Source organism: Cydia pomonella, chromosome 23 (genome assembly GCF_033807575.1).
Source record: "Cydia pomonella isolate Wapato2018A chromosome 23, ilCydPomo1, whole genome shotgun sequence".
Classification (NCBI taxonomy): Eukaryota; Metazoa; Arthropoda; class Insecta; order Lepidoptera; family Tortricidae; genus Cydia; species Cydia pomonella.
In genome coordinates, this window is record NC_084725.1 from 11,752,232 (window position 1) to 11,766,896 (window position 14,665).

A 14,665-nucleotide genomic window follows, 5' to 3' on the forward strand; every position below is an offset into this window, starting at 1 on the left:
TAAAAATCTGATTCTCACACATCATGATATTTTTGGGTTCTTCCAACTCAGAATCACTAGCATAATCAATCCTCGTGCTAAAAAAACCCGAAAATTTGTATTGAAATTTTAGTTTTACATTGAAATTTCTTTCACACTAAAATGTGACGTATGGTATGGATATTTTAGGATATCTTTTTTTAATGCTAGGGTGGAGAAGATTCTAAGTAGAATGAACCTAAGAAAGTCCAAATTTGTAAGTCAGATTATCCGGTATTAAAAAAAAAAAAACGCTGTTTTGTTCTAAAATTAAAGCAATCCCTTACTGCCCAGCCTTTAAAAAAGTAGGTAATATTTTACAGTAGAATTAAAACATTTTTTTTACGATACATTTAATTAAATTACAGTGAGTTACAAAATTGGATGGCCTTCTATTTATAACCATTATAAAAAGAAATGAGATATTTACCATGTTTGTTTCTATTATTGATTTCCCGATATTTTGACACAACTAGAAGTTTCACACAATGCCTAGAAATAGAAAATTATTTATTTATTTTATTTATTGTCAATTTCATTCAACGGATCACATCATATCCAATTTATGTGTTTATGTATTTCATTGTTATCTACCTAGTTGGTTATTAAATTCTGTTACTGCAATAATCTTTATCTACATAAAATATACCAACGAAAGTTTAATAAAGTATATATTAAAATGAAGTACACAAAATCAGGAATTACATAAGACAATATAATTCAAAATCGCCTCCTCTGGCTTTGACACAGGCCCTCAAACGACGAGGCCAGTCATCAATAGCGGCACGCACGATTGTCATGTCTGGGGTTGTTGTGTGGGGTTTAGCACAGGCTTTCTCCTCAATAACCTGCTATATGGCATAATCCAGGGGGTTAAGGTCCGGGCTGGAGGACGGCCAGTCTTCGTGGGCAATAAAGTCAATTTTGTTCCTTCGAAACCAGGCTTGAGTTGTTTTTGCCTTATGTGCAGGAGCTGAGTCCTGTTCAAAGATCCATGGCTGGTTTTGAAATAGGGTGTGACTTAAGGGCTTCACTATTGGTTCGAGAACGGTTTCCAGTTTCCGGTTTTCACACCTTTTTCACAGAAATGAATCTGTGTTAGCCCTGAGTATGACACACCCAGAATCATGTTTGGCGGGTGCCCACATTTGTGCAACGCAATAGGGTTATTTCCATCTACAAATCTTAGAGCATAATTGTATCCCAAAAAATTCTTTTGGATTATAAGAACATGTTAAACTACTTACTTTTGTAAATATTGAATTTAAAATATCTTTTGGCACACGTCACGTGACCAAACCCGAAACGTCATTGAAGATTCTGATGACGTCACAACTCTCGGATTGACACTGTTGACAGTTAGGCGATTAACAACAAATGACAAATATCAGTTGACAGTTCGTATCTTCTACGTGTGTATGTAGTTATGTGTCAAACCATAAACTGTGACGTCACACAATTTTCAAAGAGCGTTTTGGGCGCGAAAGCATCTGTCAAAATATATTTTGTTAATTGAACATATTTAAAACCGTTTTTAGTATAAAAGCTGAATTTTAAGGCAACTTTTAGTTAATATAAAAAGTAATACAAGCGTTTCAAAAATTTGGAATACGATTCTCTTTTAGGCCCCAATTCATTATAGATACGACGAGATAAGCGTTATTTGTGGTATATAATTATAGCTCACAAATCCACCACATTATGTCATTTTTTATTTTTTCGGTAGCATTTGTTTTAACGGAAATAAAGAGGTTGCAAATCGAGTAACAGAACTTCAGAACAGATATCATTTGATATTTACCAGTCGCTTTTCGGTGAAGGAAAACATCGTGAGGAAACTGGACTAATCCCAACAAGGCTTAGTTTTACCCATTGGGTTGGAAGGTCAGATGGCAGTGGCTTTCGTAAAAACTAGTGCCTACGCCAAATCTTGGGATTAGTTGTCAAAGCGGACCCCAAGCTCCATTGAGCCGTGGCAATATGCTGGGACAACGCTAGGAAGAAAGAAAGAAATCGAGTAACAGAACTTAGTAACCAACTAGGTATAATAGTTATGATGTAAATGTCCATATCATGTTGGAGTCATATATGTATTAGCCAACTAATTATTCAAGATCAATACACTTAGCTCCCTTAGGTATTCGCCTAAGTACAATCTCGGGCAAAATTGAGTTTTATAAAAGTGAACTAGTTTCTACTTCTAGGTCATATTTTCTATGAATTGGTCATTTTTGTAGACTCCAATTACAGTTACACTTTTCCTGGTTTTTCGCGGACCAGAATACCATATTTTCAATCCAAAAACACATAAAATCACAATTCAGAACATGCGGCAGCGTTGCTTTCTATCAAGTACCTCAAGCACCAGGGCGGCTACCGGGAAAATCGAAATTCGTCAATTTCGGGCATTTTTCTCTGTCACTCTAATTACGTCTTAGTGAGAGTAAAAGAGAAAGATCCCCGCAATTTGCGAATTTAGGTTTTCGCGGTAGGCCCCCAGGTCCTGTCAAGTTTCAGCAGTGTTGCCAGGTGAGCGGAAGAGAATTATCGTACTTGAGTGTCAATATTATTGTACCGTTGAAAAAAATATCGTACGCCAATCAAAAAGGCAGCCCCTAAAAATGTCTTGCAAAATAAGCTTAAACTTCCAATTAATAATTTAAAAAAAGACAATTTTCGTCTCAATTGCGCAAAAAATCTGTTTATGTTTGTGTATTTTTGGGATAGACTCAAACGGTATACAGGAAATTGTGACATTTTAAACTTTAAACTTACACCAAGGAGCCGAGCACCCAAAAGATACTAATTTTAGCCTATTTCTGAGAGAAAGTGTCATATTTTGCTTCAAATTACTAGACTTTTAAGGTGGCATCATCCAAGGGCTGAAATTATAGTACTTTAGTGTACGATAATGCTCTTTGGAACATTACGTCATACCGGGGCCCAAATTATCGTACATGTACGACAATTATCGTACGCCTGGTCACACTGACTGTCAGTGTCGACAGAGTCAGCTAAAAACGCGTCAAACATCGCAACGTCGCGCCGATGCATGGAGTGGCAACGCCGCAATGTATTTGTACACGACATTTGTCACACACACATGAGTAAAATTTATAAAAATATAACGTTGATTATTGCATGATTTCTGTATGAAACAAAGTTTTTCTATTAATTTAGCGCAAATGAATATTCGAAAGTAGATAGATGCGCAACTATTTATGTAATAATATTGTGTAATTAATTAATAAATAGCGATTGTTTTTTGTATGAAAATCGAACCACCTTAAAGAAAGTCCAGAAACTCATATCCAATAGTAAAGTGTAGTGTTGATTGTTGATTTGATTTTTAAATTAGTGTCTTAAATTATAAGGAAAGCTTTGAAAGAAAGTGGAATTGGGAAATAAAGTATTTCATTAAGAACATTGTGTTTAATATACCTTAAGTCTGGAAAACTTATTTGTCAGTTGAAAAGTTGGAAAAAATTATACATTCGACCAATTTTATATCTCTGCTTAATTCTATGGTTGACTGCTATAGAGTCAAAACAAGTAAGTAAGTAAGTAAGTAAATATTCTTTATTGCACCACAAAGAAGACAAATTAAAAAAAAAACAGATTTACAATGTAAAGAAAGGTAGCAACAGGCGGTCTTATCGCTGTAAGCGATCTCTTCCAGACAACCTTAGGTTAGCAGGATATAAAGAACAGTAAGTTTTTAGAACAGGTAGTGCACGAATGAATTAGAGGAATAGGAAAATTACACATACATCAAGCAGACAGTACATACAGTACATTTACAATTTAAATAAACATATAAATATAACAATACATACCTATATTAAAATAAATAAATATTAGATACATATCTAAATATACATACATACATAATATAACACAGCGGCACATTAAGAAAGAGACAAGTAATGATTTTTCAGTAGGGTTTTAAAGCTTTGAAGAGTTTTCGCACACCTAATATCTAAGGGCAGGCTGTTCCACAGCCGAACAGCTCGAAAAGTGAAAGAGTCAGTATAATATTTTGTAGAGGATGGAGGGGGAACAAGTAGATATTTCCGTGAAGGCCTGACGGAGGAGAGATATGTAAAACTCTCTTTAAGATATGGGGGAGTAGAGGGGTTGAAAAGAACGCTATAAAGAAGATTGAGAATATGAGAATTACGACGAAGACGTATAGGGAGCCACTTGAGCTGGACACGGAAGTTGGAAATATGGTCAAATTTGCGAAGTCCAAATATAAATCTAATACAGAGATTTTGCAAGCGCTCAAGTTTATTGAGCTGGTCCTCATTAAGATCCAGATAACTGATGTCAGCATAGTCTAGTATAGGCATAAGAAGGGATTGTGCAAGCGCAATTTTGGTGGCTAATGGCAAGAAGTTACGTAGTCGGCGAAGTGAACCCATTGAAGCAAACATCTTTCTGCTTACCTCGCCAATCTGGGGTATTCAAGATAAAGTACGGTCTATTATGATTCCTAGGTTTTTAACTTGATGTGAGAAGGGAATGTGAACACCATCAAACATTACGTCAGGTAGCAGAGAAAAATCAATCCTAGGAATTAATTTAGAACTACCTACAATTATCGCTTGGGTTTTACTTGGGTTGACCTTAAGCCCATATCGCCTACTCCAGTCTGAGATGCAATCCAAGTCACGATTTATGGAGTTGATAATTATAGGTAGATTGCTAATGATGCCTTGAGAATAAATTTGGAGGTCGTCGGCATAAAGGTGGTATGATGAAGAGATACTACTGGTAATGGAATTTATGAAAATAGAGAAAAGAAGAGGAGACAGCACGCCACCCTGCGGAACGCCAGCAAGCGTGCTACAAGATAAGTTGGCAGCAATTTTGACAGCCTAGACAGTGCAAGTGTTATTTTTAACGTCAAACTATGCACTTATGACATTTACTTAACACTTGCACAGGCCGGGCGATCAAAACCGCTGCCAAATTAGCTTGGTCTGACTTTACCCTTTTATTCTCAGATTAGAAATTGTATAACCTCAAAAGTAGTTGTAACTTTTTTTCTCCAAAACGAAGTCTGAGTAACTATGCATTGAATTATAGTGTCGTTTACATATTACCGCAAGAGATATCATTGCAATCCTAGCATTTCGGAAGAAAAAAAAATTACCACTACTTTTGAGGTTACAAAAATATTAAATCTTAAAAAAAACTGAGTATAGAGAATGCCGTTTGGCATTAAATCCGCCATTTGTACATTGTTGTATATATTTTCTGGAATAAAGTATAAATAAATGTATCCGAGAGACGCCATAGAAATTTAGAATTCCTTGACTATCATAATCATAAATCATTTATTTCGTGGTAAAACTTAATTTACATACAGAAGTATACATATTACAAAAAAAAAGATTTAAACATATTGAAATAGTTTACCACGAAATGGGCTCGCCTCAGCATAATGCTGACCTGAAGGTCAGCGCTGATCTTCCGGCGAGACCATTTGTGGGCCACGATTGCAACTGTACGGCACGGCCTCGTAAAACTGAACGCATCCACTAGCGACAGCTACTAGCGCCATCTACGTGTATTACATCTACAGTATTTATCGACAGACAAATTGTTATGCCAGACTATACTTAATCTTTTTACTTCCCTCCTTCCTTCTTATTACTTCCGTGGTAGCAAATAAGCACACGGCCCGCCTGATGGTAAGCGTTACCGTAGCCTATGGAAGCCTGCAGCTCCACATCAGTTACATGCGCATTGCCGACCCTAAACCCGCCCCCCCTCATTGAGCTCTGGCAACCTTACTCACCGGCAGGAACACAACACTATGAGTAGGGTCTAGTGTTATTTGGCTGCTGTTTTCTGTAAGGTGGAGGTACTTCTCCAGTTGGGCTCTGCTCTAGATCTGGAATGACATCCTCTGGCTGTGCCCTACCACACAAAGCGAGATGACATTCATAATGCCCATACCTCTCTTTTGGACGTAGTTTAAGGACGTACCCGGGTCCGACAGTTGGCTTAATAAGTCCAACGAATTCCAGATTTGATAGACAACCTACCGTTCTTCATAGGTTTGAAGTGCAGCGCCACGCGTGGTAAATTAAATAACAAATTCGACCAAAATGCCGCGGAAAAGGCAAATGCTGTAAAGTGTTAATGTAGGTATTTTACAGTTTGCGGTCGATGGCCCTATACGGGGCGCTCATTTGGGCCTTCTCCCTGACCGCCGAAAATCAGGCCCTATTGCGAAGGCCACAGCGGGTCATGGCGGTCGGGATGGCGAGGGCATACCGCTCCGTCTCCCATGAGGCAGCGTGCGTGTTGGCGGGGACTCCGCCTTGGGATCTCGACGCAGCAGCGCTAGTTGACGTTTATTGGCGTGTCACCGAGGCACGAGCCAGTACCGATTACCCCCATAAGGGTTCCTGTGGGCGGCAGGCTCGGGGACGTCTGCCGCCTACACAAGGGTCCCTGCGCAGGCGGGCGCGATGCATGATCAACGCGCCCACTGAGGTGGAGGGGTGATATATATTTCCCCAGGAGTCGACGGCCGCTGGCGAGGTTGCGGAAGAGTACTTCGGCGTTCCTGGGACCTCGCCCTATAGCACTGAGGCGGCAACAGAGGGGTTTTAGTGGGTAAACCATGGGTCTCATCAGCCTATACGGGAGTCCCACATAACCATCCCAGGCCCGTCCCCGCGTCTGGGTGGTATGCGAAACGCATTTCCTCTCTTAAAAAAAAAAGGTATTTTACAGTACATATGGTGCTACTTTACTTTAGTGCGATAATTAGCACTTTTCGTAACTATGTCGAAAATTTAAAGGGCAATTCGCAACGAGTTGCGATAAATTAAAACACGACTGAACTATTTTTTCACACTTTTATCGTAATGTACTATTACGAAATCCCGACTTTTTCCAATTTGCTTTCGACAATTTTACAAACGGCGGATTCAAACAATTTGCCTGCGACACATATGTAGAGCAGACATTCAAAGTTCAAATATACTTTATTCATGTAGACCTAGCATTTCTAGCAACAAGCACTTATGAATAATAAGACAGTATTACATATTATTATCTTAAGCTAATTATCAGAGCAATTTTTTGATGTAAATATTATTCCATATATAATACTAATTAATATAATTCATAGATCAAATTTAATACTAAGATTTCACAAAATATCGTCAAACAAAAAAACAATTGTATAAAAAATACTAGTCTAGAATGTTTATAGAATAAATTCTAAATGTCATACAAATAACATAAAAGAACAAAGGAAGTACGTACATTGGAATATCCATTTCATCATCATTATTCAAATATAGTAAAAAATTAATCATTTCGAATTACGATTAATCCCACGTTGTTTTATCATTCACGTAGTCTTGGGTGGTATAAGCTTTAGAAATAAGTATACGCTTTACATGATTCTTAAATTTATTAATTGATAATTCAGTAATATGGTTTGGAATTTTATTATAAAATCTTACACAATTACCCATGAATGATTTATTTTATTTTATGTAGCCGAGTGAAGGGCACTGCGAGCTTATGCTTATTTCTAGAATTAATATTATGATTTTTTCTTAAAATCGGCAATATTTTTATGTACATACAGAATATTCTCATAAATGTACTGACGGTGCACTGTCATTATGTCAATTTCCTTAAATTTATCTATTAGTGAGTCTATATGGTTCATTTTATATATTGCTCGTATATCCCTCTTCTGCAGAACAAAAATGGTATTCATCTCTGAAGCACCACCCCACAGTAAAATACCATATGACATAATGCTATGGAATTAACTAAAATATACTAATCGAGCTGTTTTGACATCAGTTAACGGACGGATTTTGTTAAAAAACAAGAAATGCATTAATAGTATGTCCAAATTTTATATAGTAGATAATTGTTTATCTTACCTTCGTAAGATAGAGGGTTGTAAATGATCATAAAAGGTAGTAAACATGTCAGTATACCAAGAAATATCTAATCAATTTAATAGTAGTCCAATATAAGATGTGAAGTGAAATGGTTGCACCTGTTAAAAATAGATTGGATTTACGTTTTAAGTTAATTTATAAAGTTTTGTGAGTTGTGTTGTGTGTGATGCCTTTCAGTTTAAAGAGCGCTCGATTACTGTAAATTAAGTCAGAAAAAATGACAAAGATATGGTTTTCACCATTTCAAAGACAAGTAAGTATTTTTGTATTTTCTGTTTTTTGTAAGTGTAAGGCCTGAGTGGACGCTCGTAGCGGAGCGTTCGGCGGGGCGTACAGCGTGGCGTCGGGCTCACAAGTGATGTGAGCAGCGTGCAGTAAGATCGCTCATATACGTTTGCATTTGTTTAAACTCACTCAGGCCTTACAATTAGACTTACTCAATCAGCGCAGGCCTTGGTTTTGACGCATGCGACCGTCATATGCCATAACAACTCGAACATACAACTGATATCAGAATGACATCTAATTCAAATATAATTCTGATGTCAGTATACGTTCGAATTGGCCTGCAGATAATATCCATTACTATGTCATAATATTAACGTTATAAATACGAGTATTATGGTAGTACATAAGGTTGTCTGGAAGAGATCGCTTTTTAGCGATAAGACCGCCTGTTGTTACCTGGTTTTATTTTCCTTTAAAATTCATTTGTAGTATTACATGTTGGTGCAATAAAGAATATTTACTTACTTACTTACTTACCATATGATAATGTGGATCATTTACCGAGTTAGAAAAAGTGGATTACGACCCAGAAATCACACTGTATGCTATTACAGTAAATACCTACCTTTCGCGTCTAATGATGGTCTATGGCAGTTCATTTTATATGGCGTAGCGTTGACGTACAATGAATGATGATACATTTTTTAGAAGCTCATTAATTTATTAAGAAATGTAACATTTAAGTAATATAAATACGGCATAAACATATTTCTTCAATATTTTTTTTATATTAAGGCCCACCAAATGAGAGTTTAAGGGAATGTCACATGGACCATCATTCGACGGAGAGCTTATAAGAAAAACCTTGATTGACAGTGCTTCGTGACGTCAGGAGTATGTCTGAACATGGCTGGTCATGGACTGACGGTTGGCTTCACGGCTGTCCTACTGCCGCAGCTGCAACGACCTGGCTCTTCTATAGTTGTGGATGACGTCAGCGGCTCTTGGATAGGTATTCTCTTCGTGACGTCAGGAGTATGTCTGAACATGGCTGGCCATGGACTGACGGTTATTTACAGCTGTACTACTGCCGCAGGTTCAGATACCCGGCTCTCCTATAATTGTGGATGACGTCAGCGGCTCTTGGGTAGGTATTATATTATTCTCTTCGAGACGTCAGGTGTATGCCTGAACATGGGTGGCCATGCACTGACGGTTGGCTTAACGGCTGTACTATTGCCGCAGCTTCAACGACCCGTCTCTCCTTTACTTCTGGATGACGTCAGCGGCTCTTGGATAAGTATTATATTATTCTCTTCGTGACGCCAGGAGTATGCCTGAACATGGCTGGCCATGGACTTTTTTTTAATGAGTTATTTATTTAATATTATTTAGTACAATGTAATTACTTAATCTAATGTATATTTGTATCCTAGACAGTAATAACAATTAATTAATACAGTTTAGTGAGCTATCGGCATTCATTATAAACTTTTAAACATCTCAGTGTTTATAACAATAACATGGGTAATATCATACTCACACTAATGCGTAGAAGTAAACAACAGCATAACTATTATTATGTTTGCTCAGATAGCTTACGTTTGTTGCATATTAACTCTATTTGCTTAGAAGCCTATTAAACCCTCGTTTCACTTTTTTACGTTTGAACGGGCTTTTCCTGTTTAAATGTAATAGCAAAAACTTTTAAAAGTGTACTTGATTTAAACCTTGCAAAAACTTTTTGGTCAAAGTTGCAGTTGGCTATTAAACAGGACAGGACAATAGTACGAAAAAAATAATAATGAATTACAAAATCCCGCCTTCATTACTTTCATTAGACATGTTCTGTGCTCCACCCTAATTCTGGTGCCGATAGCTATTTATTGCACAACAAAACATAATATATCATACAAAAGACGGATTTAATTCCTTATAACATTAAAAAAGTCAATCATTCTCAAATCATGTTTCATGTTTTGATTTTCAGCTTCAATTCTTGGCTTCGCCCTCGTGACTGGAAACTTCATCGTGCCCACGATCATGGCCAAAAGTGGTCGCAAGACCGCCAATCTGGTTAGCATCCTGCCCATGCTGATCGGCTGGTTCAGCATCCTTCTGGCCACTAGCGTGCCTAGCCTTCTCCTCGCCAGGTTCCTCCAGGGGGTCTCGATGGGAATGATCGCCACGCTAGGACCAGTGCTTATAGGAGAGTACACAAGCCCAAAGAACAGAGGCGCTTTCCTTATGACCCTCTCTCTAGCCATCGCAATTGGAGTCCTAACTGTTCACTCAATTGGGTCTTATTTCGGTTGGCAAACAGCAGCACTCTTGTGCGCTTTTATATCTTTCATAAATTTGCTCATTGTGATTAATTCACCCGAATCGCCGAGCTGGTTAGCTGATCAAGGACGATACGAAGAATGTAAACAAGTCTTTAGATGGCTTAGAGGTGACGAAGAAGAGGAAGAGTTACATGCAATGATGGAAACAAGTGCTATTATCAAGGAATCTAAAGACGATGCTGGTGTAAAAGATTCATTGCTATGGAAGTTGAAAAGCGGTTTATTGTATTTGAACGAGACGGTGCGAAAAAGACAATTCTATAAACCAATATTTATAATGATGCACCTTTATACATTAGGACAATGGGGTGGTGCGAATATTATGTCAGCTTACACCACCAAGATATTAGAAAATGTCGTCGGACCTAATGCAATGTTCGGTCTGATAATTATTAGTCTTGGCACACAGAGGATCATAACAAACTCTAGTGCTATATACGTCATCAAGAAGATCAAAAGACGGACTATATTGTTAAGCACAACGTTAATCAACATTTTTGCTTTCCTCGCTATAGCTGCGTATACTTACGCCAAAACACATGGTAATCTTCCATTTGACCATCCACTTATAGGCATATTTCTAGCTCATATCCATATGTTTTCTATTGCTACAGGAACAGTGCCACTACCTCTCATAATAGCTGGAGAGTTATTTCCATTAGAATACAGAAGTTTAGCTGGCGGTATAAGCGTACTTTTCGTTTCTGTGAATCTTTTTCTGACGGTGAAGACACTGCCATATCTTTTTACGACGATAGGCCTGCCTGGGGCGTACTGCATGTATGCTGGGATAGTCGGGTATTGCCTGGTCGTGTGTTGGATGGTGTTACCTGAGACCAAGGATAGAACTCTTCAGGACATTGAGGAGGAGTTTATGGGACGTCCGTTGTCGCCACAAGAGTTAATGTCGACGTTATCGCTGACGTCTTTAAAATTGCATAATGCAGACCGGCGGTGCAGTGCTCCTATGATTTAGGTTCTCATTGTTATCAATAGCCATCGAGTCTATTACTGACTAAGCAAACAGTGTCAGGTAGGGGGACAATTCTGTGTAAGCCAATGCGAGAGTAAGAGAGAGAACTCTTAAATATAAAGTATTTTTATAGGAGAATCTAATTTTATTTCTTTAGAATTTATGGTCAATTGCAGTTTGGGTTTTGACAGTTAAGATTTAATATTTATAGCAGTTAAGTTAGTAAATAAGACAGAACAAAATGTACAGAGTAGAAATTGTGTTGTGTTGTTGTCCTGGCAGACTGTTTAACCATACCGACTGCGATCGATTCTTGAACTTGACTTCTAAGATTGTAAATATACTGAAGATCAATTAGGTATCTAAACATATTGATCCATTAGGAAAATGAGATGCGATTGACGATGCATATAAGTTTTGTAAATTGTACCATGATAAAACCTCCTGACAATATTATTACAGTCCAGAAAAATAGCTATTGTGCATAAATATTATTTTTCTTTGTAATAATGCATTTCTATCAAACTTGATGTTTTTGTAGTACGAGTTTTATTTAAACTTAAGTTACTTTAGTTGTACCTTATTGGTTGCACCTTCTAGAAATAGTACGAAATAAGGGACTTTATTCCAGACTAGCTGTGCCCGCGGCTCCGCGCGCGTGGTATTCGGTCTGTGTCAGTAACCGGCTCATTCACCGCTAATTTCTCTGCCTCTCCCCTGGAGGTGAAACTTGAAATAAAGTTGCCAGGTGGATACGCTAGAGGACTGTAGTCTAGATAAAATATTTTACAATAAGGTACCACTTAATAAAACTACACTCCAAAATCAATTGTTATTTTTTTCAAATTCGTCCTTATTCAAATTTTTGACGTGATTTATACGACATAGAGTAGTAGATGTATGTCGGATAATACAGTTCCACTTTTGTATTATTTTTTACGTCCTTGACTGTACCTATCCAAATCATGTCCATGGAAAATATCATCCAAATCGGTGCTCCAGACCAATCAGTCTAAGCATGAAAAGGTAAGAAATATACCCATAGAAATCCATACTTCCTAACACTATCGAACTTAGGTGTAATACCTATTAGTTAGAAGTAGGATTAGAGGAAAGGAGAATACTCGTAGATATCAAAAACTTGAGGCCAGTTATGTTTATGAATTATATCTACAGTTACATACTAATAATTAGGTATGTAATAGCATATATTTACATAACATTGACATTTTACAATATTTATTTTGTACACCACAATGCGAGTCTCCCCGGCGGGCATCAGCACGAATAGCTCCGTGCAGCTGGTAACGCGCGAGCACGCCACGTAGAGCTGCCCGTGCGAGAAGCAGCCCGTGCGCAGGTCCACGCCAGCGGCGCGCAGCGTCTGCCTCTGCGACTTGTTGATGTTCATGGCGAAGCAGACGCTCACGGAGAACTGTAGGCGCTTGAAGTGGAACGGAAAATTGCTCAGGATGAGGGGGGTGCGCGGGATGAACACGACTTCTGCGGCGCCGCACCCCGTCAGGATCTGCACCTCAATGAGGTTTCGCTGCAGCTGCACTACTTTTAGCTGGGTTCCGTTGCATAACTTCGGAGGCGACAAATTCCGAAGAAGCATGATTGGAACTCCAACTTTCAGGGTTAATGTGTGTGCTGGGAGTCCTGAAGCACTCAATGAGCTAAGGAACTAAGGAACTCTACCACCCGGTAGAGTTCCTTAGTTATGTCGTGACATTGCCTTCATCCAAGACAGTGTTAATGGAATTATATACTGCATGTTCACCTTCGATTTCCGCCTGCTCATTTTTCTGCGTGAGCATGGACCGTTCCTCTATGGGCGTGAGTATGGAGCATTTTAACGCGTATAAAATGCGAGTCCCAAATCGTTTGACATTCATAATACCCACCTTCGTAGCCATTATTAAAAGTGCTTAAAAGAGGCGATACGTATGAATATGGATACGATAAAATTACGATTAGGTATAATTCATGACGGAGAAAATATTTTTTTAAATAATTATGCAGTTAAACGCGTGTTGATATGTGTGTTGATTTTGCCAATACTTAACTATGTAAGTAAACTCATTTTTAACCGACTTCAAGATTTCAAAAGGAGGAGAATCGAGGGAACTCTTCAAATATGAAGGTCATACATATAATGATTTTTGTATTTTCTTTAACAAATCTAGCATTTACATTTAAAAAAGTGACATTTGATGAAGTGGAACTGCTGATGATGATCAGAATGGAACTCTTCAACGATAGACAGTACACGTTTGGCGATTTGTCGTCTTCGCTGTCTTTGTTAAGTAAATTAGATTTTCAAGGCAAATTTTTGTCAAGTTCGAGTTCTGACGATGGGGTCCATGAGGAATCGAGGGAACTCTTCAAATGTGAAAGGCATACATATAGTGATTTTTGTATTTTCATCAACAAATCAAGTATTTACATTTGTAGAAGTGACATTTGATGAAGTGGAACTTTTCATGATGAACAGAATGGAACTCTTCAACGATGCATAGTTCACGTTTTGCAATTTATTCTCTGTGCATGTTTGTCAAGTAGTTAGGTTTTCAAGATACATTTTTATATTTCTATCCTATTTAGTTTTTTTTAATACTTAATAATCTGGTGCTTTATTTCATGCATGGTGTGAAATAATTTATCTTAAATACAGTCGAATACCCTATTGCGGGTATCTTAACAGTCAACCATAGGACAAATTTGAAATGTGTCAAGGTGGGTGCAGTGACAAAAAAAAACATGTTACCTGCTTTTCTACATAATTAGGCGTAGGACGCTGTCTTTTTAATTTAATTGTATGAAATCAAAAATCAACAATAATCGTTCTTTCACCGGTCTACCTCATTGAAGTCGGTTTTTTTTTCTTAAAAATTATTAGTTTACTTGATTACTAAATTTTTACTCAGTTTCCCAAAAGATAGCACTGTGCAATGTATGGTAATTAATTTACTGTCGTTTAATTTCGTTGTATTATTACATCAACACAATTGAAATTGAATTGATATCCGTACCCCCCTCTTCTAACTTTAGAGTTAATTTGGAAAAATCCTTCCTCGGTGGTTTAATTTCAGCATGGTGCTGAAATTAAGTAATCTGTTAGTTTAGCAGGGTACTCGATACTCTTAGCG

At 37.7% G+C, this 14,665-nt stretch overlaps 1 protein-coding gene across 1 annotated transcript; it reads left to right on the plus strand.

The window, feature by feature from the left end:
* Window positions 1-7,624: 7,624 nt before the first annotated feature.
* On the plus strand, window positions 7,625-12,325 carry LOC133530536 (facilitated trehalose transporter Tret1-like). Its single transcript, XM_061868471.1, has 3 exons — window positions 7,625-8,220; window positions 9,072-9,207; window positions 10,186-12,325. Exons 1-3 carry the CDS (start codon window positions 8,185-8,187, stop codon window positions 11,514-11,516), a joined length of 1,503 nt encoding a protein of 500 aa, XP_061724455.1. The 5' UTR covers window positions 7,625-8,184; the 3' UTR covers window positions 11,517-12,325.
* Window positions 12,326-14,665: the final 2,340 nt, after the last annotated feature.